General features: G+C 42.1%; 1 protein-coding gene across 8 annotated transcripts in view; it reads right to left on the bottom strand.

The window, feature by feature from the left end:
• Positions 1 to 1,923: 1,923 nt before the first annotated feature.
• Positions 1,924 to 26,771, bottom strand: part of grin1a (glutamate receptor, ionotropic, N-methyl D-aspartate 1a) — a 40,509-nt gene continuing 15,661 nt past the window's right edge. For 2 of the 8 annotated variants that reach the window (XM_069677112.1, XM_069677115.1), the window contains 16 exons: positions 26,146 to 26,320; positions 24,370 to 24,514; positions 22,029 to 22,115; positions 21,474 to 21,618; positions 21,026 to 21,156; positions 19,958 to 20,122; positions 18,664 to 18,782; positions 18,178 to 18,290; positions 17,432 to 17,580; positions 16,775 to 16,932; positions 16,053 to 16,214; positions 15,629 to 15,738; positions 15,122 to 15,267; positions 10,244 to 10,270; positions 9,348 to 9,458; positions 1,924 to 3,968 (listed from right to left, as the gene is read on the bottom strand). In XM_069677112.1, coding sequence (XP_069533213.1) covers positions 3,900 to 3,968; positions 9,348 to 9,458; positions 10,244 to 10,270; positions 15,122 to 15,267; positions 15,629 to 15,738; positions 16,053 to 16,214; positions 16,775 to 16,932; positions 17,432 to 17,580; positions 18,178 to 18,290; positions 18,664 to 18,782; positions 19,958 to 20,122; positions 21,026 to 21,156; positions 21,474 to 21,618; positions 22,029 to 22,115; positions 24,370 to 24,514; positions 26,146 to 26,320 — 2,012 coding nt within the window. In that variant the 3' untranslated portion in view covers positions 1,924 to 3,899. Of the gene's footprint in view, positions 3,969 to 9,347; positions 9,459 to 10,243; positions 10,271 to 14,795; positions 14,847 to 15,121; positions 15,268 to 15,628; positions 15,739 to 16,052; positions 16,215 to 16,774; positions 16,933 to 17,431; positions 17,581 to 18,177; positions 18,291 to 18,663; positions 18,783 to 19,957; positions 20,123 to 21,025; positions 21,157 to 21,473; positions 21,619 to 22,028; positions 22,116 to 24,369; positions 24,515 to 26,145; positions 26,321 to 26,771 lie in introns of all 8 variants that reach the window. The other 6 variants (XM_069677114.1, XM_069677116.1, XM_069677118.1 and 3 more) reach the window with 4 other exon arrangements.

Here is a 26,771-nt window from a genome sequence, read left to right as displayed (position 1 = left end):
ACAGTAGAAAACAACAGGTGGGGGTAATGCATCACTTTCAGGATTGTGCTATTGTGCTGGCCATGCTGGCAGGCCCTGACAGTGTCACTCAAGAGCTGTCTGTTTTAAAATACAGTCACAGTAGTATTGATCAATCACGTATGGACAGAAATATGTCTCATGAGTTTGCAGTAAGTGTTCAAAATAAGCAGAGTGACTCTGTAAATCAAACCGCAGCTATAAATCACCCTGTGTCTTCCTAACAGAGGACCAATCAGCCACAGGGTCACACTCATCTCTCTGACAGAGTGTGACAGAGTCTCCACTGCGATCGGGGCAGAAGGTCAATGGAGCAGAACAAATGTCTCACCTGACAATATGCTGTGACCCACCTCCTTCTCCACAAGGTATGTCATTAATTTACAACGACAGCCATGATTTAATTAATGATGACACTCATAATTTAATTAAAGATTACACTGACTGTGACAGCAACTGCTTTGTTCCACAGGGGGATAAAGCATTACATTGTTAGCATGTCAGTTAACGAAGGTCATTATTTAACCTTTACATGTTTCTGAATTAGCCTCGAGATGTAAACGTCTGTGCAGATACAACAACCCTAAGAACACCTTCTTTTAATTATGGAACATTATATTTTAGTATAAGTATAAGAGGGGGGGAAACTTATTATACTCAGTTTGTTTTTAAATTATATGGTTCAATATGTAAAGGGACAATAACAATACAACCAAATGTCTCGTTTTACCGCTCTATAAGGGTGCATGTGGGGACAGTGTTGCTGAGAGCCAAATGCTAATTTCAGGGTGCTAACGTGACCACAGTGATTATGTAAATGAGCTAATGTTTAGCAGGAAATGTTTACTGTGTTTGCCATCTTAATTCAGCATTAGGAAGTTATCATCTTGTAATAGCAGTAAATACGAGCTATGGCTGATTAATCTGATAAAAGGAAATGGTGAGATGGATTTATCCCCTGGGATCCGTGCATGTCACTACGTGGTCAGTTAATCAGTGTTGGTAATAAAAACAGCTATCCCAGCTGCCATTGGGCGAGAGGCAGGGTACACACCGGACTGATCGCCAGTCAATCACAGGGCTTAACTATAGTATGTTCACTTGTAATTTGCTTTGGCTCTCTGCTGCTTCCTGCTGGGCAGGTCACACACACTCGGCCTCAATGAGCGGCAAATTGCTGCTTAGAGTTTTCTTTGAATGGCTGCTAAGTGCAGTCAGGAGTCAATCATACTGTGTTAAGGCAGGCCAACGAAGCAAAACAAGATATTAGGGAGACTTCATGCTCAGTAGGAGTTTAGAATCCTGACACTGATTGCAGGTTACATTGAGTCATTTCATTCAATATATATGGAGAAAAAAAAAACTATGGATTGAGCGGCTAATTCTAAGTCTTTTTTAATTTAGAACTTTGCTCCTTTTCTGCTTTTTCATTTTGCATTTGTTGCACTTAGCTTTTGAGAAGAGCTACACAAAGTATGTTAAGACTGAATTTATAATAAGTCTATTTTTAATTTAAAAAAAATCATCATGCACGGCTGCCTCTCCATTGGACCACTGCACCAAAGTACTGCTTTTTCTCTGAGGCCTTTTTTCTGCCTTGATTTATTCTGAGCCTTTTTTAACATGCAGTTTTATTATTTGATGTTCAGATGTTTCTTTTCTTCTTGTTTTTTGTGTGTTTCTAGTAGTTTTTCTGTTTCTTATTTCTTTGATATATACCCTTAGGTTCTCTTTGATATGGCATGTGCTTACATTCTTTCATCTGTAACTATGAAACCCTTTGAAACTCACTGATTGCAGCCGAGGAAGAGTAATGTTTCACTATACCTGACATTTTGTAGACTATACAAAAAAATGCAGTAATTGTTAGTTGCAGGCCTGAAAATGATCAAATCTCAGGATTGGTTAGACTTGTCAATGTCAGTATATTTTATTTACAGTTGTATAAACAAGATGATTCAATGCAAGATCTTGGAAAAAGGTAAGAAAAACAAGTGATTCCTCAATAAGGGTTTTTGTGTTTGTGTGTGCATGTGTGTGCGTGTGTTAATGCATGCCTGTGTATCACAGCTGTTATGTGCGTGTGTAACTATAATTTAAGACATTCTCAGTTGCAGTCGTAGTACAAGCGCAGTACAATCTCCTCAAACCTATCCACACTGAACCAGACTCTATTTACAATTCATTCGATTTAAGCGCTCCACACAGCTCAGCTGACTGCACACGGCGACAACAGGCATCCAGAAACAAACCAAAGCACTGATATTGACACGTAAGCATGCATACGGCAGAATGACAACATGATCAGAAGCAAACTCTCGGTCCAAGTTTAGAAACAAAATTGTGTTGCAGCAAGTCTCATAATTGCTCTTATAAAGACTTTGTAGATATTACTGTTATAAAATAAAATAAAAAAGAGATTTGTGAAATTAAAACAACATAAAAGTGGAGAAGTGAATAGTAGTGGTTCTATTCTAGTTTCTTGGAAGGGCAATAGCTTTGTTTTTACACTTTAGGGGACCCCTCAACATAAAGTGCTCTGCAGTGCCGACACCAGACAGGATGTGATAGTCTTTTCAACAGACAGCAGTGGTTTCTCAGCTCCAGAAAATGGGAAACGGCCTGTTTTTGCAACTAACCAAGACCTGCACACAAGCTCGCAAGCTGAGCAACGCTTTCAATTCACTCGGGTTCCTTCGTGTAAAAGTTCTCCGGCGCTGCATGCGCAGGGAGGAAGTTTTGCATGAAAGAACGAGTGCTGGTTGGGTGAAAAACCTGGCCCTTTGATGCAACCCCTCGGAGACTGGAAGTGAGAAAGACTGCTGCAGCGGGAGAGAGGAAGAGAGAGGGCGTCCCCAAGCGCAACATGGCTTATGACAGGGTGTCTCAAATATGTTTGGACGTAAAAACAACTGCCTTAATGACTTGTTGCATCCGAATGTAAATTAATCTGTGATTTCATGTTGTCTCTTGCGATAAAAAGCAGTAAAGCTTCAGAGATTTTTCTTCTAAAAGAAACAAAAACATGCATTTTGCTGATTAGTACAAAATGAAAAGGGGAAAATATACAATTTAAACATCTACTGAATTTGGTATAACCTTCAACATTTCATCATTCAGATACATAAAGCTCTTATTCATATACAAACACACACATGCTTGCATCATCTACTCTGGTAGACAAGATTAGTCATGTCCTTAATATTAGTACCATATTAGTGCTTCCAAGTGAAAGAAAAATCATCTCAAAACCTTTAAAGTGTAGATAAAAATGCAAGTCGTTCCTATTAAAAATACTTGATATCCATTGAAGCTTACAGTACGTCTTGTATTGCAGTATATGTTAAAATGAAATGCTAGATATTACTATGGCTAAGCCCTAGACGGAGGTGATATGTCGAGTACAGTACTCTCAACTTAACTGGTTTATCCTTAAACTTAACTAAACTAAACCTGCCTTGCTAAATCTATACAGCTGGTCAGGAAAATTGAAAGTAGCAAACATCAAACATTAAGTAAATTTCTGAGAGTTAAAGGACAAAAACAAGGTTAAATCAGTTAGCTAGTAAGATACAGAAGGAAAAGATTGTATATGTGAGTCAGAAGGGTTCTTCTGTGCATGCTCAGGGAACCTATACAAACATCTAACGCCAGGTAATCCTGACTTTTAAAAAAGGTGCAAGTTCAGTGTTCTTTCAGCCACTTCTCCAGCAGGCAGTTTCCTTTAAAAGCTCCGTTGGGCAGGCGGTGAAATGAAAGCTTCAGACTTCGTCGGCGAAGGGAACGAGGAGATGGGTTCTCCCGTCCTCTCCTCTTCCGCTCCCTCCTCGCCTCGTTTCCTCTCTCCTCGGGGGAGCGAACCTCGGTGTCGCCCTCTCTCTTTACACCACAGTGCTGACAGACGGGTCAGACAAGTTGAGTTGGCCCGTGATGTCAGTGGGTGGGTACTGCTGCAGAGGTGAAGAGAGATGGGGGGAAGGAGGAAGGGAGACACATAACAGGGTGTCATTTCTTGACAAAAGCAGCAATTGGAAGCTTTTTAGGAGAATTATCTAAACATTCACTATTTGTAATTTAACGAACACCTTTGCTTCTTTTCCACAGAAAATGAGAAGCAGGAGGGTTCTTTAACCCCTCTCAGGCAGACCTCAGTTTGGTAGTTTTTTTGTTGAATCTCTCCAGTTGGGATTTTTGCAGAGCAGCTTGGTTGTGCCTGAGGTGGGCTAGGTGGGAGTAGACGTAAGGTCACGAGTCTGGACAACAGCAAAGTTGAATCAGGAATAATTTATTTGTTGGCCTTAAAACATGGCTGATAATGGGTAACGCGGACACCTCATTTGTAGTTCAGTGCATGCAGACTGGAGGCATCTCTAATTTCAGCAGCTCTGGAGCAGAAGACGAATTTCAGGCTGATTTCAAAGTGCTGTTGTGTCGGACTCTTACGTCCAGTCCCCGCGTCACTGTGCTTCTTGTAAAGCAGAGTGCGTTGAATCAAAGGCGTCTACAGTGCTGAAAGGGGAAACAAGATCCCAATTCCATGCAGGTGCCTAGTTTCTATGGCAACAGTGATTTTGCTTTCGAGTCTTTGAGTTTGTGGTCTGACAGCAGTAAGCCATATTTTTTTACAATGCTGAGGCTGCTTTTTTTCTGGCATGAGCAAGAATATAGAAACCTGATGAAACAACGTGTTTGACACTGTTAATAAAGTTAATCACATCATACTAGAGCGTAGCATGCATTTGTTTCTTTTGGTGGAGCAGCTTCAGGTTTTGTTTTTATTATGCGAGACTGGGTGGAGTAATAAATTGTCAGCATTGTGGATAATTGATTCCATTAAGCCAATCTTAATCCTTGCTGACAGAGCGATGTCAGAACAACCTGTTTTATTACATCCAATGTGCAAGAACACATCTTTTGTTTGTACAATGAAATCAATAAAATTCTATCTTGGACATGAAGTAATTGCAGAACCAAAACAGGGAAGAGTGAAACCTGTCTCATGTGTACTTTCTGTATTTCACAATTAGAAAGGTTTTAGGATTTAAGTGCCTCTCGTTTCAAGCTAATAGAGCCGATACATTCAAGCATATGAGCTTCAGAAGCTCTTATGATGCAACTACCATGCTGACAGATGAGGAAACATCCACACTGAGTAGTAAAATATTCAATTACAAAAAAAAAAAAAAGGATTCAGAGTGGATGTTCCTCATCCCCTTGACCCGCGAGTTGCATCATCATATGGCTGACAGCCCCCCTTTGGTTCTCCCCATGTCTTGTACCTTGAGGAGCTGCTAACAGCGCACCCTACTGGGGTCAAGTGGACCAGCAAGAGAGAGACACTTCACTGACATCACGACCACAATTAATGAGTACAAAGCTACTTATTCAATACGGCTACGGTTATTCTTATCACTATATGGGACAGCTACAGAGGTTATTTGACTGCTTCTACTGTGACTACAGCTATGACAGTTACAGTCATTGGCATGCTTGCAGAGGGAGAGAGGAGCAGTGTGGCATGTGGGTGAGGGACACTGACACTTAAGTCCATTGATATCCATTAATATAAAATAAGAACATTTATATAAAATCAAAATAATGGTCAAAGACTGGGGATGGCACATCTTTCAATCGGAGCATCTTTTGTGATTACACTAAATCCTGTTTTATTTTTCCACGCATCTTCAGACATTAACAATGGCAATCCAACTCTTCTTCTCTTCAAATGGGACCAAATCTATTGAGAAACCTCCAGGCGAGAGTAAGGTTGGTTTGGCTCAGTGCAGAAACATCCATAACCAAAAAAAAGAAACAGTTAAAACAAGTGAGAAAGACAGAAAATCAAATTAAAACACACAAAAACGTTTCAATTTTAGCCGTTAGCTTAGCTTCCATAGGCTACTTCTCCCCTGAGAAGCACATTCAAAACACAATGTTAGTACAGAAGCCTTTCTGCAAATCTCCACAGATTCTTTTGATTTCCTTTTAGAGTCTCACACCAGACTCGGTCAGAGACCAGCCTTGTCTGGCGGAGCAACTGGGCATAAATGTTGGTGGGTTTGTCAGAGCACTCCGAGCTTGTGGAGTACAATCTCTCAACCGTAATAAGCCGGACTTTTCTACTGAACTGTGAAGGAATCAAAAAACACCTGACACTCTCATTGTGCTGCAACCAGCATGTTCTCACTCCCACCTGTCAAATACAACAGCTTGGTCAGCGGCCAAAAACCTAAAAATATGATGCTTCACATTGCCCTCTGGCATCATTTCTTTTTTTTGGAATATTTTACTCTCATTTTTTAAAGCTAAACATATAAACAAACATCACAGAAACTCTATGTATATATTAATGGGAAAATACCAATATAAGAATACATTACAAAGTCAGTTCATAAGCAACAAACGTTATTCATTTGATACATCAAACATTACATTATATAACGTAAAATCTGGAATATAAGCCTCACCGGAATATAAGACGCAGTTTGTTTTGGGGGTATCCCAGACGTAAAAAAGGTTTTCAATTTCAATTAATTTTAATTTAAAACACATTCAAAACACACAAAAATTACAGCCTACCATCTGTTTCCAAGTTTGCAATCCTGCTAGCTACTGGTGCTGTAGCTAGCGGTAGCTGGCAGCCTACGGTAAAGTTTATTGTTGTGAGGGTGGCGGCTGCAAGGGCAATCATGATGGTGCATGTCCGTAACAAAGCGTTAGCAGTAATCAAGTTAGTTTTCCTCCAGTAAAACAGCGAGGAAAACAGCGCTGCGGCATATTATAAATAGGAGATGTTGTAGCTGCTTGGACCCGTAAAAAGTTTAATGTGGAGATGTGACGTCACCACTTAACAACTGGATAGCACCATGGTCTGGGTAAAATCAGTAACACAGTAACATACCACTTTGCATTTTATACTGGATATTGGTCTCACCAGTATATAGGACGCAGCCCACTCTTTGCGTCTTATCCATCAAATTTAACCATGTTATGTAGGTAACCTACATTACTAGCACAGCCTACTGGTGTTAGTACTTATTTAAACCCAAATCATGTTTTTCCTGACCCAGCCAACACTGGTCGGATGGTGACATCATGTCCCCCACCAAAACTTGTCCCCATTGGACGACAAAAACTGCGTGGATCCAGATGGCCAGATGGCGAACTTTTTCTACGTCCTATAATGGTCAAGGCAGACCCTCTCTGTTACTGTTGCTATGAAAAGCAAGCTGGTTCAGGCAGGCAACTCAAGCTGATTTCACACTTGACATTCTCCACAATCACCTGACAAACACTTCCTCCCTTTGGTGGTCTATTTAAACTGCATATTTTACCACCACCACTCCACCATCTGCTGGGATTACTTGACATGAAAGCTTTCCCCTGGCAAGTTTTAGGCATGCTTTTAGATTTGTATTCGGCTACCATTAGTTAGCAGGCCAAAACTTTGTTAGCAGTTGTTTTGACGGAGTCGGGTGTATTCACATGTACAGGACGTTTGTCTTCAGTCTACACAGATTACTTTTAACGTAATTAAATTTTCTAGCATTGGTTTTTATTGGTTCTGTAAAAAGAAATATGCAGACTTGAGCAAACTAGACAGCAATTTATAGCTTTGAGTTATCGCACAAGTTATTGGTATGCATATATTAGCTGGATGTTGTAAATTACATGTTAAAACATCTTACAGATGTCTGAGTCAGACAGGACATGGGTTAGCCTATTTCTGAATAAATATAGAGCTATTAAATGCACACTGTGTGCATGTAGTTGCTCAAGAGGTCTGTTCGTGGTAATGGTCCAGGAGGAAAGTCCAGCTGAAGACAAGGTAACGTCCTGGACGTCAACATGATTTTCATTTTGGAACTCTTGCTGAACCTTATGGGACGTCGAGATTTGATGGTGACAGGACGTTCAGTCAAGATCTCAATGTATGCTGTGAAACCTAACCAATAGTTTTGGTGTCTGAACCTTTGATACCCAAATCTAACCAAACTGCTACCATTTAGTAACTTCCAGATGTATTTGTGATTATTGCATGCCAGAAGTCATAAGATGGGAAACATTTGTCGGCAAGCTTTATTTTGAAAATTCAACTTAATGTTGCTAATTTATTATCGCGTTCTTGACAGCTAACTTGATTGCAGGCCCTGCGTGTGCCGAAGTTGCGCTAAAATCCTTTCCCGGATCGTCATATTTTTAAGTGTTGGGCCGCTGACCAAGCTGCAGCGTTCGATGAGTTGGGAATGAGAACGCGCAGCTAGCAACAAAGGAGTCAAGCAAAGACAGAAATAACTTTGTATTTGAAACACAGTGAGAGTCTCAAGCTTCACAGAGTTTGTAGTCCGTCAAACCAATCATGAAAACATAGAAGAAGACAGTCTTCACCACCTGAAAATATACCCTGGAAGAGGCATGCACGGTTAAGACCACAAGGAGACTGAAAAATAAACAATAATTATGACAAAATAATATGACAAAGCAAAAAGGAAATTGATTAATAGAAATCCATGAGTGTAATCCTGAAATAGACAAATTGATAAATAACAACACATTAGTTTCTTCTCCGCAGGACGGGCCGTCACGACCACCTTGGAAATGTTTTTTGGAATAAAATGACAGAACACCAGCGCATGCTTTTCAAACCAAAAGCAAACCAACAGCGGCTGAAAGCCAAACAGAGGAGGTGCGGGCGGGATTGGTGCAAAGTAACAATGGATATACAAAGGATCAAGCTGTCAAAAGGACGGGACACCAACACAAATATATATATGTACACACGCTTACGTACATACAGTACATACACGCAGCACAACGCCACCATTAAAGGACACAATCGCTAGAATCAACGTCCAAACTAGAGGCGGGGAGAAAGAGCAGCCCAAGACAAAACAACCACTGGCAGACTCCTTGCTATTGTTGCCCACCTACTCAAGAGGCCACTAATCCCATCAAAACCCCCCAAATCCTGGACACTTAGGGACATCCCTTCCCCATATTCAGAGCCCAGCTCCTGGCCTGGCCTGACCTGAGTTCCTGCACTGATGCCCTTGGGCCTGTAGAGGAGCTACAGATGCTAAATGGTTGATGGCTGATCGATGGTGATTTGACAGACACTTGGCAGAGGCCGCGGAGCCGTGTGGAAATGGGTGAGTGGAGCATGGCACTGTCTGGCAGTCGAATATGGAGATGCGGAAGAGAGAGGACAGACAAAGAGAAAGGAGAAAGTAGAGACAGGCGAGGAGGAGGAGGAGGAGGAGGAGGAGAAGAAGATGAGGAAAGAGAGGGAAGAGTAAACAAGGGAAGATGTTGCTTCTTCGTCTTCTTACCGTGTCTTTGGAGGACCTACGTCTCTTGATGCTGGAGGCCAGGGTGGTACTGATGGACCTAAAAGAGGCTTTCTTTTTGGGGTCGGGCTCTGCTCTACCACTTTTCCTATCCTAAAATGAATATATGTAAAAACATTATTCATGTCCTCTGGCTGGGGTGAAAACCGTGCCTCTAGTCTCACCCATTTGCTCTTCCCAACACCACCACCAACCCACCACCCAGTTAGTTACCTTACTTTATCTTGTCTAAATAGAGGGAGGGTCCTTGTGAGAAAGACTACAGCATTTGGAAATGTAACATACGCAATGAAGGAGAAAAAGAGGGATAAAGCCTGTTAGACGTGAGAGTGGAAATAGTCTCTTCAGTCTGATATGAGGGCATTCATCTACATTTTATGCGACATTGTCACAGTGGGGCTGCACAAGATGGCACAGTAGTCCTCTAGAAATGTGCTGACACATTCACTTGGCCCCTAGAAATGCATTGGAATGAGAGATGGCTATTAAAGATGTCAGTGGTTGTGATAGCTAAGTTATACTACTTTAAGGATCTGAAATATTCAGCCTGTACGCCCGATATCGCCTGCACACACACTTCATCCCAACACACAAAGAGATCTTAAATTAGAAATGGATCAACTAAGCAGAAATATGCCTTAATGAAATATCTAGAATATACTTTCTACTTGGTTCTGAGCACTGGAAGACATTTAGAAATGCAGAAAAAAACGTTAACAAAAGGAAGCCGTAGTAACAATATCCTTACAAGATGGCGAGCCAATTTAGTGCCCTCCCTCCCCCGTACCATCAGAGTGCCCCACAGCTACTCTCAGCACAAATAACTGGGTGTTTGTGTGCAAAAAAGTAAAATGAAACTCATATTAAGGTATTCTTACATCCTGAGTCTCTAGAGAGGAAGAGGGCTGCATAGGGGGAGAAAAGAAAAGTAAAATAAATGTCCATCCAATTGATCGTTATTACTCTAAAGAAGATCCTTATGCAAAAGCCAAGGGAACCAAAAGGCCGGATACTTAAGAAATAAAAAAAAAAACTAGCAAAGCAAACATCCACATCCAAAGCCAGGCAGGTATCAAAAGTCGAGAAGCTACAGTATCAAAGGCCACTAATGTGCATATCAAAGAGGGAAAACAGCAGCGACAATAGTCAGTAATTGAAGCCCATTTAGTCATTATACCTTAAAATGGTATAATGGAAATTCACCCCACACACAAGGGAATGAGATGGAAAATGAGGTGGAGTGCATAAGAAAATAAGGTTTGAAAAGGAATGGTTATCTACTGCAGCTGCAAAATATATTCTAGCTCCAAGTAAAAGTGCAAAAGGATGGAGTCTATAAAAAGAAAGCACTCTGAGATGGATGCTAGTAAAGTATAAGTGAAGGATGAGAGAGTAGTTGCAGGGAGGGAGGCCCTTTGAGCGGGCGGGGCAGTGTGGTGTGAATTTCAACATGCCAAACATTTTATGGATGGAGAGAGGAATAAAAAGGGGAAAACAGAGAATAAGTAAAAAACACAAAACAAATAGCATGACAAATCAATCCTGGCCAGCACTGGCCTCGCAGTACATCCTCTTTCATCAGGTCACATGACTAGGCACTTTTGGGGCACACCGGTATCACCCACCAACCCCCCCGCCAACCAGCGCTTTATTCTCAACAACCTAGTGGCATGATATCAGGTGGCGAGCAGGCATTAGCTGGCGTTGAGGATAGATGAGAGCTGGCAGGGAAGTGTTTGGTGCACATCACTTGATTTTAGTGCAGGTGATAATAAATAACATGTTTTTCCTGTAGGAAAATGACATCTCAAGTTAGTAAATGGAGAAAATCAGCCTGTATAACAAATGCTTCTATCTGGTCATGGTTCAGGGAAAAATCAATACCAAAGTGACGTTAGTCCTCTTCTTTTAATCTTTACTTTCCACCATTTCTTACACATTTGAGACTGCAGGAGTGCAGCCTGGCCGCTCTGAGCCCTGATGAGGTGCTGCGTGTGCTCAGTCCCGGCCATGCATGGCATGCTGGACCATCAGATGAAGCGTGGCATGGGACTCGCATAGTGAACAGCAGCCGCCTGTTTCTTGTCAGAAACAGAAGCGAGCTACTGCAGTGCATCATCATTATACACCATCATTATACAGCAGCATTATCATCACGCAGCAGGGTCTCTTACACTGTTTCATCCCAAGCTGACACCAGTTTTAGTCTTGTTCAGACAGTGCACTTCTGAGTAACGTCTGTTTTGAAAACTTAAAGCCAGAACGGTGGAGCCTCTCAGTGATGTAGTGGTTAACAACAATAAACCTGAAACAGTGGTCAGAGAAATATGTAACATTTGAAGTTTAACAAAGAAATAAATCTGTATGATGTAAATTTGTAGAACACATTAAATAAGAACCACAAAGATTGCTGTCATGACTTTTAAACCTGTAGTAACTGATCTGTGGTCACTAGGAGGAAGCAGAAACAAGCATTGAACATAAAAATGACATTTTAGTAACTTCAGGTGGATAAACACTCGCAGAGAAAAAGTCATTTGAAGTCATGAGCAAACAACAACAAGACCTCGATACACACGCTCTTTTAGCGCTGCTTTGGTCTCCACCAGAGACCAAAGCAGCGCTGAGAAAAAACATAGAGCTCTTTATCTCTTCATGTTCCGATGTATTCACCAGCTAATTGCTAAGATATATAGCATATACAGCACAAAACGTGGACCATCATGACGTCGCCCTCAAGTTTGGTATTGTGGCCGTCACCATCTTGGTTTTTGTTTTTTGAGCCAAACTCAGCTAACAAGTCACACATGGGAGCAACAAGCAGGGACATGAAACAAACCAGGAGACTAAGCAGTCTTCTTATCACTATGGCCCGTCATCTTCTCGATGCAGCTTCCCTTGTATGTGCTGCCAAAAATAAGTCAATGTAAGAGAAAAACTGAAAGAGCTACAGACTTCTCGGAACGATATGTTTGTAACATCAAAGACACAGCAAACCATATTGTTTTTTGATATTTATATGAAGAAATCCTCAAAAGACACCAAGACTTCAAGTTCATGTGACGTTAAACAGACAATTAGCAGATCCTACCTGTCACTCAAAGCGACCACACTCCTTATATAACCTAAATGGAAGAGGTAAAACATGTACTTTGTACCTGGTTGTTAACACGTTTATATCTGCGGTAAATTTGGGCATTTAAATATGCCGCAAAGTATTGATTCGCTTTTGAAGACAGCCTCAAGTGGCAATCCAAGGAACTACAGTTTTTGTGGCTGGTATGTGTGGCTACAGAGACCATCTATTACAAAGTGTACTTACTTTATTTAATAAAAAATTCAAATTTATATCATAAAGATTTAAATCAGCATCAAAAATGTTGCTTTATTATCTTACAAAAATATAAATTTGCACATAATGAGATTAAATAGCTCTCCCCCACTACATCTCTGTGGCTAGAGCTCTTAAAAGCTGAAATATATTAGACATGCACTTCTAACAATGCATGCATCTTTACTTCAGTGTAAAGCCTTTTAAAATGATTGCCGTTCTGGTGGTAAATTAACTCATATATTAAGGGCTTTTAAGCATAAACAGCATGTAGAGATAGTGTCAGCCTGCAGAGGATGAGGGATGTTCTGCACCAACAGATTTGTGTTAGTCAGAAGTGCACGTTCTCTCAGGTTACATCTCTATGTTTAAATATGTGTGGGTGCACAGTACTGCACAGTGCTGCACTAACCTGAGGCAGTACATAAGCACATAATTACATTACGAACACCAAACAAGCGGTCAAAATGATGCCAACAATGGGACTCCGGGTTCAGCGCTTGCTGTCCTAAGAAAGGAGGAGGCCACATAAACTGAGATGTTAAATTTTCCACCGTGATGTATTTGTGTTCTACAGAACCCAGCTGTCACTTTAAATTTGTGTCAATTACATCACCGAGACAAATTAAATGAATGCACCCAAACAGTATGAATAATTTACTCAACAATATTCCCGCAGAACAGAGCAGATTGTATGAGCTTGATTTGACTTCATGGGCTTCCTCTGCGATTCTTGCATGCAAGTTATTGCTATTTAGGGCAGTGAAGATTGTGTGTGTCCGTTATTTTAGCTCCAGGGCCCACAGTGACGGTCGATGAGCAAGATGAGCATGCATGAGCCGTCTTTGTTCAGCGGAGCAAAGAACTCAACACGATCATCGCTGACATGGATATGAAACTCGCTGGTTTACAGGCAGTTTATTGTGTCCCTCTCCTTTCTCAGTGCCGCCTGCCCTGCATGCATTCGCCTGCTGTATGCGCCTAGAGGACGCACATCCATATGAGGACACTCACGACAGTGACAAACAGTTGTCAGGTCGATGGCAGACACTCTCAGAATGACATTGCTGACAGGCACTTGTGATTTTATACCGTACCTTCCTCCAGCCCTGCTGGCTCTATTCAGCAGGGCCAAACACTGAGCTTTGGTTCAGGGTTTATGGAGAGTCTGCAGACAGGCTGCCAGGGCCACATCACAGACTCACAGTGTGACTGGCAACCCCTTTACCTCCAGGGGACTCAATCAGGGAGTGAAACAATCAAGAGGAAAGGAAGGGTAGGCGTGTGTGTGTGTGGAGGAGGGGGGGCTCCAACGCTTCACAGCTATGTTTCATTGCATCTGAGTACAGGGGGCAAATCATGTTCTTCAATGACTGAGGGGAGTTCCTTATTGCCTGACTGTAGCGTAAGGGGTTGGTTTGCTCATATTACAAAAAAGAAAAGTAGCAGAATCTTGCTATGCAGATATCTAGAATTACATTCCCCATAATTTTGCTAGTTGGGTTGCAGAAGTTTCAGGAGCAGATATCCTGAGAGCCCAGCATATCAAACCAAAACTAACTGCATGGCATGAAAACTTCAGGTGAAACTTTAAATTGACACCTCTTCCTGCATACATTGAATTATATGAAGCCTCTAGAATGCAAGGTTAGTTCAACTATTATATGGAGTCTGCATTACAGTCGCTAAAGTAGAGAAGGAGGCATGAACAACAGTTATACTGGTTAAACTGGGGGAGTCGCTGTGGTGTGATCGAGCTGGGGAATTGATTTTAATCTTTATGCTCTATTTGTATTGCTAGCTCCTGGCTGCTGTTAATATGACTGAGTGGAGAGTGACAGAAATCAATCATGAAGCGATCAACTGAACAGTAATCACCCTTATTTGAGTTTTTATGGCAGGGCAGTTGCTGCTTTTCTTTGGCTTCCATGTCCACATCATCTGACATCATGAAGCCTATCAGCAGCAGCAGCTTAGAAAACACTAGTTCATGCCATGGACGTGGAAGGTGAAGTTTAAAGTCGGATGTTCAAGATGTTAGAGGGTCACGAGGTCAATTATCTTATTGTTACTCTAACAGTGAGAGGTTAGTTACATACTAATGAGGGGGTTCCAGCCACAGCTTGACTTCCAGAGGCCTCCTTATTCTCCTGCAGGCACACAGAAGAGACACGGGCGCTGTTGGCCTCTAGTAACTGTTTTAGTAACTGAGCATGCCTTATAGTGCATGAAGGCATCAGAGATCACAGTTTGTCATACTGTGATCTTGGCAGTCTTACCACCACAGGTGTACACAGTGAAAAGCTCCTAGAGGCTCAGAGATAGAATCAAACCCCAGTATAGAGGGGGCTTTGATGGGTTTCTCGCAACAAAGCTTCAGAACATTCCACCCTGTGTGTGAGCGGGCGGAGGGGATCAATCCTACCTGCAGGTTCTTCCTCCAGACATTGACGGCCGCAAAGGCTAGCTGCATCTGCTTCCTGCGGGCGTCTTTATGGCGTTTATAGGCGATTTCAATAAAGATGAGGAAGATCCCGGCTGCTATGCCTCCAGCCACCAGCATGAAGACACCTGTGGGGAGGGAGAGACGGACAGAAACAGAGCAGAGGTGGAGATATGTGAGCAGGTAAGGTACAAACGCCGCCGCTTCCACTGAGAATGAACGCTTGGTTATGCTCAGTGGTCACCCCCTACTTTATCAACCGAATCTGACTTAGGACGGCGACTAAAAACCACACAATATTAATTAAAAACCACAACCGCACAAAGCCACAGCACAAGATACTGTACGGCACACTACTACAGAGAACCCACTCCTACACTAGAACAACGATTTTGTAAAGGTATTGGACAAAAAAGCGCTACAGTACCTTACCACTGCAGTTTTTGTCCAATCACTTTTAACGCTTTCTCTACGCGATATGGACCATACCTGCCATGTTTTCAAAGGTGAGTGTGGCTGGGGCATTGCTCCTTGAGTCACACTCCTGGTATCTCACCCAGGTTTTATCTAGGTCTTCCATGAAGCCGTTCTCATGAGAACTGCAGGGGGTTAGGGAAGGTGGGGAGAGAGGTGACAAAGTTAACACACACCCCTACCGAAGATATATTCGAGCCGCTCACTCCCAGATTGCAAACACAAATGAAACTGAGACAGCAGGACAAGTGACAAACAGACAAACACTTGACAGAGACAAACAGACAGCAGGAGGCAGGAGAGGGGAGATACAGAGAGAGAAGATGTGACATAAGGCGATGTATCGGATGGCTATAAAAGGTCAAAACGTGACCAGAAAATCATATTAATAAGAAACAAAAAAAGTCATACGAGTAATGCAGCTTCGGCTGGGACAGACCTGAGAATGGCCAGGGACACATTCTGTTTCCAGGGGCTGTCCTTGCGCATGCCTATGCCAAAGCCCGAACGGAAAAACAGCTCTCCCGTGGTCACCAGGTCGCACTTCTGCGAGGCTTCAAACTCCAGCACCGCAGAGTCCCAGATGAAAGCATGCAGCTTGCTGTGGGGGAGGGGGAGGGAGGAGGAGGAGGAGGAAGGAGGGAGGAGGGAGGAGGGAGGAGGGGAAGGAGGGGGTTACGGTGCGACAGTACAATGATTTACATACACATTTACGGCTCCCACCCTTCTCTCTCTCGCACACCAGATCTTGTGTGTCATTCAGCGTTTACCAGCAATCTCTACGGCTGCTTATGTCCCAAAAGAAATCCAATGCCAGATGGGTGAGGGCGCGTCCCCCATTGGATTCCCCCCATCTCAAAGATGTTCCTCTGGGTAAAACCTGAAAAAGGGTGCTCCTCCACTCAATGTTAGCTTAACCTCACACTGGTGTCAGTGCTGGTGACACGTCCACACTTGTTCCTGTCCCTTGAACTCTGTCTTGGCCAGGCGATGGGCCCGGATCAGAGGGAAGGCCGCAGTTAAGTCCTGCCGCTTCCATCTGGTCCAGAGGTCCATGTCCCCCCCTTCTAAACTGACTGGTCTGGCCCTAATCTGTGTGCCTGATTAGTCGAGCAGCCGGCCGACACGTGCTCTGGTCGGCCCGGCCTGGCCGAGACTCACTTGTCACGCACGGCCTGGATGGCCTCGGCGGCACTCTCATAGTTGTGCTTCTCCATGTGGCGGTACATGGTGCTAAGCTCCACCTGCCGCCGGAAGTAGATGTCCACGGAGCTTTGCTTCACCGTGGCGTAGATGAACTTGTCCGATGGGTTTCTCAGCTGTATGAGAAGACAGGGATAAGGTATTAACAGTTGAGTATTTAAGACAAATAACTATACTTATATTTTGTAGTTTCATATGGATGTATTATTTTTTTACTTTACAATAAGGGTATGAATAATATCCTGAGTATATGCTTAACTAACATGACTCAAAATTAATGAATGCTGGATGTAAAAAATTCCTGCAACATTAACAATTGTTAGTCATTTTGAGTTAATATGTTCGGTCAAAATGTTTAATTGTAAACAAAGCTTCAAATTTCTAAGACAGCGGGTACAATTTCTTTGTAACTAAAATCCAGCTAATTTCATCGCAAATCAATGAATGATATCATAATTATACATTTATGATATAGCCTGCATTAATTCTACATGAAATCATCTCGAGTCATGCATTAGTTAAGCAATCCGCCAGTACAGGATTTCCAACCTTGATGCAAAGTATTGCCAGCGTTTTTACATGGATCAAAATGTGCAGGAATCATCCTGTTCTCACCCTTGGGTCATTGATGCCGGTGATGCGCTCCTCAGGCCGGTCCAACACCAGGAAGGCAGCCAGGTTGGCAGTATAAGAAGCCACAATGATCATGGCAAATCCAGCCCACACCATGCCCAGGATTCTCGCTGAGAAGCTGCGCGGGGCACCTGTGTGGCGAGTTCAAGTTTCATCTTTAAGCTCAGTAATTTTTGATTGCTAATTGTTATTAAGCTGGATACTTCTGTTTCCATTCTACAACTCATAACTAAAAATAACTAATACTGTTATTTCTGCGATTAATACTACTTCTATGGCAAACCTCGCATTAACCTTTATAGTACTGTAAATTAAAAAAACAATTCATATATTGAGTTGAGGACAAAAAGAAAACAAAAAGAATACGCAACAAAAATTGTCCTCTAAAATGTTACACATGTAATGGAAATGCTGCAAGACAAATGAAATAAGTCGAAGTAACAGGTCCAAACTATTAAAAGAAAAGCTGCAGGCAGCAATGTCTGTCTTTACAAAATGTGATTTCAAAGGACTTAATTTGTCATCCTAAAAGAAAAACATGACAGTGAGCCAACACCTCGAGCCCCAAACGCCTTGATTCTGGTCTTTTTACACATGCACAACTGTGTGAAGACTGAAGTACTCGACAGCATTACAATGTTCTGGGAAAAAGGCAACATTTACTGCTAAATAAATGATGATTTGGAGATTTTACAGGGACGCCTTTTTAATTTCTCTTCTCAGCCCACCTTCTCCTATTCCAGAGTTCAGCAACACTCCCCAGGAGAACCACATGGCAGATGATAAGGTGAGGGCATCTTCTTCTTCTTCTTCACTGTTTACTTTAAATCTTCCAAACGGGCTGGAGGGAAGAAATTGGGAGGGTTGCAGGAGATAAAATTAGATATCACCAAGAAGAACCTTTATCGGAGGAAAACCCAGGCGACCCCAGGCAGGGAAGGAAACTGAAAAATGAGCGAGCATAAGCAAGAAAGGGAGACAAACTGAGAAGGAAAACAGACAAAGACAGCTGCACATGGACAGAGCGGTGGGATGATTGGAGCCAATCTTCACCTCTGTCGGCCTTCGAGTCCACAACGAGGGAAGATCTTCAGCGCGCGGGAGTGTATGTGATCACACATACACACACAAACACATTCATTCATTCAGTGGTGAGTACACATAGACTGACATTCATGGGCACAGCCATACACACACACAGGACCCCCGTGTACCTGAACCGGTCTAGTAGGTAAAGCATCACCGCCACCACATGCACCGATAGACCCACCAGCAGCCACAGCGTGCTTTGGAACGGCTGCATGAACGAATCCAGCGTACTGCGAGGAATTTCCTGAAAACACACACCGCAGTTAGTTATAGATTAAACAATAACTATTTCGAGATTCGCATATTATAGACTTAGAGACAGAAAAAAACAAAGTCTATTACCAAGTTTATCTCCTTAACTTTTGAACTTTTTACATTTTTCCAGAGCAGTTTCAGTTTTAGATTTTTGTCTGTGTTTTTCCTGCTATCACAGGCGCGTTACTATGTCTTTTCATGTCTGTACAGCTGGAAAATATTAAAGCAGACTCTTGGAATTTGCCTGATTTGTGTAGTCAAATACAGAAAAGACGATCATAGCAAGTGCTGACCAATTTGAAAAGTCAATACTGTATCACCTCAAACTCATAACTGACAAGATAAATGCAGAGTTGCTGTTTGCTGGCGGTGTGCTGAAAGATTTGAGTAAAGGCTCGTGGAAACCTGAGTCAGAAGAAAAACTAATTAAGATTTTTAAAATACAGTTGCATCATCTGCATAATGGTTCTGTGTAATGTAAAGTATGTATGATTTCCAGCGAATACACTAAAAAGTAAGTACTTAAACATCTGATAAGGTCCTTTGATAAAGGTTGTAAGACAGCCTGAACCAATGACAGCTGCTTATAAATTCAACTCCCGGATACAGATAGTTTTCTGGTGATGCCTTTATGAGAGTTTCTTTTTGTAATACTATTATGCAAAGTTTTATAAGGGCATCCAACACACCAGTCTGGGATACCCAACTAGGGGCCACCCACTTTTGTCCTCATATTCATGTTGTTGGGTTAACCTGGATTGGTTAGAGATTGGTTGATGAAGGGTTCTTTATGGGCTACATGTATACACAAACATTTATTGTATTATTCTAGCCCACTTTGGACCCTGTCAGTACCACTTGTTGCTGTCTAAATGGTTTGCACAGTTATAGCCCATTCTTCTGCCCATACACCAACCTAAAAGCCCACTCCATTTGAAGCCATGTGGGCCCCATTTGCTGGCTTGGATATAACCCCCCGTTCTCAGTATCACCACAGTGTTACACTGTAGTTGTGCTGTAGGAAAAAAAGGTATAAAATAAGTTGGTTCCATTGGGGATTTGATATTTGTGATCGGTCAACAAGGGATGAAAACAGCCTAAGAGGGGACAGGATTCGAAATGTGAACAATCCACGCACGACATGGGCTAAAGGTGGACCCTTACCTTTTTAACGAGGATGGTGAGACCTTGATATTTAAAGGGTTTCGAGAACTCGATGTACTGGGCTCGTTCGTTGTTTATAGTCAGCGGGGCCACAATCATGTCAGCAAGGCCCCCCAGGAGCTCTCCCATCATGCCATTCCACTCTTTCTTGTTGCTGTTGTTTACCTGCAGTCCCAGAAGGCAGGTGTTAACATGAGAATCAGCTGTCAACCTGCTGTCGTCTAGACCACAGAATGTTTCCAGGCCTTCAGGATTTGGGTTAAGCCTAGTGGGGATAAGAGTTCTGGACATGCTCTGCTTTTTTGGGACTGCCTCTGGCTTACATATCAAAATAAGTTTGCTATTTTCAGGAATTTGTCAGCTCACTCACTGAAGGACATGAGAAGTGTTCTCCAGTTTTGAGGTGCCTTGTTTGTTTAGCTTGACACCATGATACCTCTCCAGCACTGAGGACATGCTCTCGTTTTTTTCTGGTGGTTTCCGAGTTGGTTTCAAGTGATTTTTTGTTACTCACACATTACAAATATGGAACTTTCAGATTGCCTATAACACTGGATTCCAGTCAAGACTTCCTTTTCCGCGTGCTGCATTGTTTGCAGAAAAAGAAAAGTTTTTCTTGTGAAGAGAGGAGAAGAAAACTACTTTTAAAATGCTCGTTGAATGGAGATTGGATCGATCAATTCTGCATTCGAGAAAAATAAATAGATATATAGAATAATAAATAGAGATTACCCATGCCCTAAAGCTTACCCTGCTTTATCATCTATTTTATTCTCAGTGGGACTATGTTTCAATCATGCTGTATTGAAAATTACTTCAGACTAACAACTGAGACCATAAACTGATTAGGAAAATGTTGACTGGGATCAAAATTCAACTGAGAAGCGGGGTCATTTTCCCATTAGGTTTCCTACAAGTGGACTTCTTTTTGCAACCAGTAAGTTCGCCCCTGCTGGCCATTAGGCAAAATGCAGGAACTTCTAAAATGGCTTTAGTTTTGAAACCAAAAGTCTACATCTACTTCTTTCATAGAATAAAACAAAGAAACATATAACAACAAAAACTTACGCGCTCTTGAGTTCCAAATTTCCCATCAGCCACCAGATGCACCTCGTAGGTGAAGTTCATGGTCATAGCCAACTTGATCAGGAGATCAATACAGAATCCATAACAACACTGGGGTACAATTGGGCGTCCTGTAATCAAACCAGCAACAGTTTGCAAGTTACAATCACTCTTGAGGAAACATGTTGGAGTTTTTGTTTTTAATCCGATGGCGGCGCACGTAGACGGAACGAAATGCGTGACACGGTGCACTGCAGACGACCACACACACAATCACGCCGTTTGCCACGCACAGCACACACGCCAAGCATCTCCCAGCAACCTCTCATTCTGAATGGCACACTCAGCTACATGCATACATATATAGATACCTACTGCATATATATGTATGCATCTCCAGTGGGTGTTTGGCGGGTGCAGTAAAAGCACAGTGATAATATAAACGTCCCTGATGTGTTACCTGGGATGGTCTCATTGGGCCCAGTGCAGATAACCTTTTTAATTAAGACTCCATTTAATGTCATTTCCTCGTGGCATGTTCCATCCGGCTGAGTGGGTTTCACATACACAAATGGCTCCTGGTGTATCGTCACTATCTACAACAGACGGGACAGAAAGCTGTTTATCACATAGTCAGAGCTAGAGCCGGTCGATCCCGAGGGACTTCACTGCGGCACAGCAAGAGAGGAAAGAAAAACTTGGAAAAACCCAAGAAATACACAAAAAAACACGTACAAACCCCCAGATACACATGGATGCACAGAGACCGACAGATGAATGTAAAATAACCGACAAGGATACAGATGAGAGCTTCTTCGCCGGCCTATGACAAATTTAAAGAGATGAAAGTCATAACAAATACATCACGGCTGCCGCTATGAGCATAGATTAACTTCACTCCCCTCTGAGAATAAAATGTCAGCGCACTGTCCAACACGAGTGTATCAGCCGAGGTCCGTCCTCTATCTGTGTGGACATGAATGTCACATTGAAGAAGGCTCCCTACCTTTAATCGAGTGGACATCTGGAAGCCCTGTGGTTTCTCTGTCTCTCCTCCGGGCCAGATGATCTTTCGCTGATTGTTCATTACCACCTGCAGGGATGCCACACACGTGTACAGTATTATAGGTGATTGCTGACAGAAGGCATGCTGCTGATGAGGCTCCAACACTGTGGGTGAGCTTCGCTAATGAGTCAGCTTTATGTAACCACAGCTCAGCGCTTCTTTTATGTACTTCAGGGACCTCTGACTTATGCATCATACCTGAGGCTTTCAGGAACTTGTTATTATCACACCTATTGCCAGCAAGCTCCAGTGCAGACTCACAGATCTACACCACTTGGCTACAAATGACTATAATTTTGAATGAAGTAGCTTTTCCCAGAGCTTTCCACTGCATCTCACTGTCTTCTTTAGTAGGTGAAGTTCGCTCGGTTGACTGAGCTTCAGTGAAATATATTTGATATTGTAAAGACCTGTTTTCTAAGCCAGGTCTGAAGGCTTGGTTCCTTTCCAGGCGCCACCATACTTCTTTTTTTCTTATCTCAAGACGCTTTACAAAAAGAGCAGGTCTAGACCGTAATCCTTTTTATGTTATTTAGAGAGAGACCCAACATGAATCCACCATGAGTAGCACTTAGCAACATTTGGCAACAGTGGCAAGGAAAAACAGAACCAGGCTCATGTTGAACAGCCATCTGCCTTGACTGGACTTAATAAGGTCAAAGGTTAGCATTAGGCATCAAATATTGTGTAGCCTGTGTAGTAGTCAGTTCTCAAACAGGTTCTTTATATTTGACATGCAGGTTGTTCATGTTGTGACTGGAAGGTTCTCACTGTGAGCTAAGTGGGAATAGATTTGTATTTGTTTATTAGCATTTGGCAAACCAGCTGAAGAGGTACATTACTACCACCAACACGACACCGCCATAAAGAACAGAGACAACATCCTTCACCTCCTTTGCACTAAAGGGTCTTACTCCTGTGTACTAAAGAATTAAATAACATAACTTTATTATCTGAAACAGATATTTAACAGTTTGTCCCTTCTTTTCCTTTGTCAGATGATGCTGTGGTTATCTATGAGAAAGGATCATTTTCATTTACTTCTACTAATGGAGAGTTAATTCATGACAGATGTTTTCAGCTGCAGATGCGTTCACTGGATTTCACAAAGGACATAAAAATGTTAAATGTCTGCATTTTACAGACAGCTCCGGGAAAAACAAGGAGACCACTGCAAAAAAATGTTTGTCTCGGGTTCTTCTATTTATAGGTTTAACTTTTGTTTTATTGTAAACAACATTTCTCCTACCTTTGCCGAAAATGACGACCAGTTAAGAAACCGAAACATGTTTTTCAGAGCTCGAATAATGCAAAGAAAACAAGTTCATTTTCATGTTTAAACAACAGAATATTAATGTTTTAACTATTTGGTGGAATAACCTGGTTTTTAATAACAGCTTTCATGCATCTTGGCATGCTCTCCACCAGGCTGCCACATTGCTGTTGGATGATGTTGGTGCAAAAAATAAAGCAGCTCGGCTTTGTTTGATGGCTCGTGACCATCCATCTTCCTCTTGATCACATTCAGGAGGTTTTTAATGTGGTTCAGATTTGAGGAAAATTTGGAGTGGTCTCTTAATTCTCTCTCAGAGCTGTACATCGAACATACTTAGATAAATCAAGACAAATCTACAATCCTCCAGAAAACCAGAAAAACACACCAAGCTAATCAGAAAGCTTGATCCAACTGGAAGGTTAAGTGATCCTGCTGCAGTTAATCCTTGCAAAATCAATGGGTAGTTTCAAAAGAGTAATTTAACAAACCTTGAAAAAATTGTTTATGCTGACCTCAAGTAGTCTGACTTCTCATCAGGCATGCAGGCTGCGGTCAGAGACTATTAATTTTAAGCCAGAGAGGGCAGTGAAACACTGGCTTTGAGCCGTATTTAACAAGCCATATTCTCTCTTGCCCTCTCTGCATTCAGTTGTTAATTTTTTATGTACTATCCAATTCATTACAGCAATAAAAAATGTTAATATTTGAAATATCACTCAGATTCATTGTGACAGAATGCAGCGGTAGCTTTGGCAGACCTGATTACTTATTTTGCCCTGACTAGGGATTGTGGAGTTGCCCTACATTAGTTGCATCGCACTAAAGATAGAAAACTGGAGCTGCAGTCCAGTTTGGATAAAAAAAGAGGATGACTGTGCAGATATGATGCAGATATGACGCACATCGGGGCCGTAAGTACAGAACAGTCAGTGGTTTTTAAAAGTTATTTACTTAATTAATAAGTTATGTCAAATAGGCCAGAGTTGTCTCTGTGTGTCAGATTACCTGTGTCCCGTTGTAAATGCCGACTTGAATGAGTCGACTCTTCTGGTAGTTGAGGATACTGTAGTGGGCATACTTCCTGTCTCCGTCGTCGTTGAACTCCACGCGTCCTGTGAGGCCCTCTGGGTATTTAGATGACATCAACACCCTGAGGCATGCAAATGAAAAAATATTATCTGCTTGAATAAGTGCTCATGTGTTCATGCATGGATAACATGTGTGATCTATGAGGTGTTAAAGTGCAGTTTGTGTAAGGCCTCTCAGTTCAGGCCATGTGGAAAAACTGATTTAGCACAGTTTAGTTGTTGCTGTGGTTATTGAGGTTTGATGTTATCTGCTGTTTTTGTCACAACATCTGTTTGGCAGCAGTGCATTATTTTTTTATGCTAATGCAAAAAGACTCTAACTGGGTCAGTCTTTACTTATTTGCATCATTTGGATATTAAATGGAGCGTTTCTGGCACATTGTGAGAACTCTAATAAGCCTGTTCTTCTCAATGGAAGCTTTACATCCAGACAAAGATGCCAAAACAGGAAAGATTTCAGTGACTGAGGGGAACTGTAGGGCTGATTAATTGTTACTATTACTAATATTGATTAGTTCACCTTTGACATGCACACTTTAGACTCAACCAAGCAGAAATCGAACAAACTTAATGCATGTGCATCTGGCTGTAGTATGTCAGACTTGAAGTTTATCTTAAGCCCGTTCTAAAATGGACTACACTTATACAGTATAGTACTTTTCTAGCACTTAAAATGCTTTTACACTACATGTCACATTCACCCTTTCACACACACATTCACACTGTTGGCAGAGGCTGCTATGCAAAGTGCAAATCTCCATTCAGGATTTAACCATTCACGCTCGTTCATATGCCATTAGCTCGGCCTTCGGGAGCAATTTCGAGTTCAGTGTCTAAAATAGTTCCCTCGCGTCATAGAAAAAGTTTTGTCCAGTATTGCTCTTTTATAAAGTTGGTTGTCATAATAATTTGTTAATTTTGTAATGTTATCTGTAAACATAAACTTGTTTCGAAAGTGAAGCCGATGCAGAAGTGCCTCAAACCTGCATTCTTTCCAATGGCCAGCAGGGGGAGATTCCCGGTAACAGATGTCCAATTGTATGGAGGCAGATGAGAAAAATTAACCTACTTCTCAGTCTAGATATGACCTCAGTCAACATTTTCCTAATGAGTTTATGACCTCATTATGCAAGCTTTAAGTCTTCTTCAATAGCATGATGTTCTGTTTGTGATTTATGGTTCCGTTTAGAATAAAATAGAGGATTAAAAATGGTATGCTGTAGGAGGAGGGAGAGTCTATCATTGTTTAATCCCCAAACAAACCATCCATCCATTATCTATACCGCTTATCCTGTTCAGGGTCGCAGGAGGGCTGGAGCCTATCCCAGCTGTCATTGGGTGAGAGGCGGGGTACATCCTGGACAGGTCGCCAGTCAATCACAGGGCTGACACATAGAGACAGACCTCTAACACTCACACCTATGGGCAATTTGAGAGTTACCAATTAACCTAATGGCATGTCTTTGGACTGTGGGAGGAAGCCAGGGAGGGAACCCATGCATGCACAGGGAGAACATATAAACTCCACGCAGAAAGGCCTCCTACATCCGAACCTGTAGCTGTGAGGCGACAGCGCAAACCACTGACATCACCGTGCCCCTCAACCATGAGTTATAAAACATTATAATGCTTTGATCATCTGTGTCAATTGAAAAGGAAATGATCATAATGTGTTAAATCTGCACCAGTTTACCGTTTAAAGAGCGGCCCTGTTTTCCAGATGTTGGTGTTGCCCACGCAGCCTCTCGGGGGTTCTGTGATGTTCTCCTTCTCAAAGAGCTCCTGGATGGACTGAGCCACCACAGCCACTGCATCATTGATATGTGCTGACTCATTCTTCCCGTTGATGAGCTGGAGGCCGATCAGACCTGAGACCAGGCCAACAGGAAAAAAAAAAGATAATCACCAACCCGAGCCAAGTACGCCGCCTCTCAGGATCCTTTTGCAATGCACAAAGTGGAATAAAAACTTATAGGGCCTCCAGTTTAGACATCCTGGATAAAGGTCAGACATCAGCGGCATGATCCACCTTCTTTGCCTGGTAATCTCAAGGAAGATAACTAAAATAAAATCTACACATCTTGTGATTTATGAGACAAGGCAACAGAATACATGGATCATTATCCTGATGTTGCCACTGATAACCTTTTCACAGCATGTGTAAAGAGTCCCTTGAAGTTGGATCTATTTTTTCTGCCCTACCAGCTAACGTTTAGGAAACAGCACAGGCAAAGTAGTTTTTGTGTTAGGGACAAACAAAAATACCATCAGACCTAAGTTTAAACCAAGCAATAATCCAACTTCAGCTAAGTTTTCTGA

Source organism: Semicossyphus pulcher, unplaced genomic scaffold, assembly GCF_022749685.1.
Source record: "Semicossyphus pulcher isolate SPU_LCO1_2020_fin unplaced genomic scaffold, fSemPul1.0.p SCAF_28, whole genome shotgun sequence".
Taxonomy (NCBI): Eukaryota; Metazoa; Chordata; class Actinopteri; order Labriformes; family Labridae; genus Semicossyphus; species Semicossyphus pulcher.
Note: the sequence above shows the minus strand (reverse complement) of the source record. Positions and strands in the feature narration are given on the sequence as shown.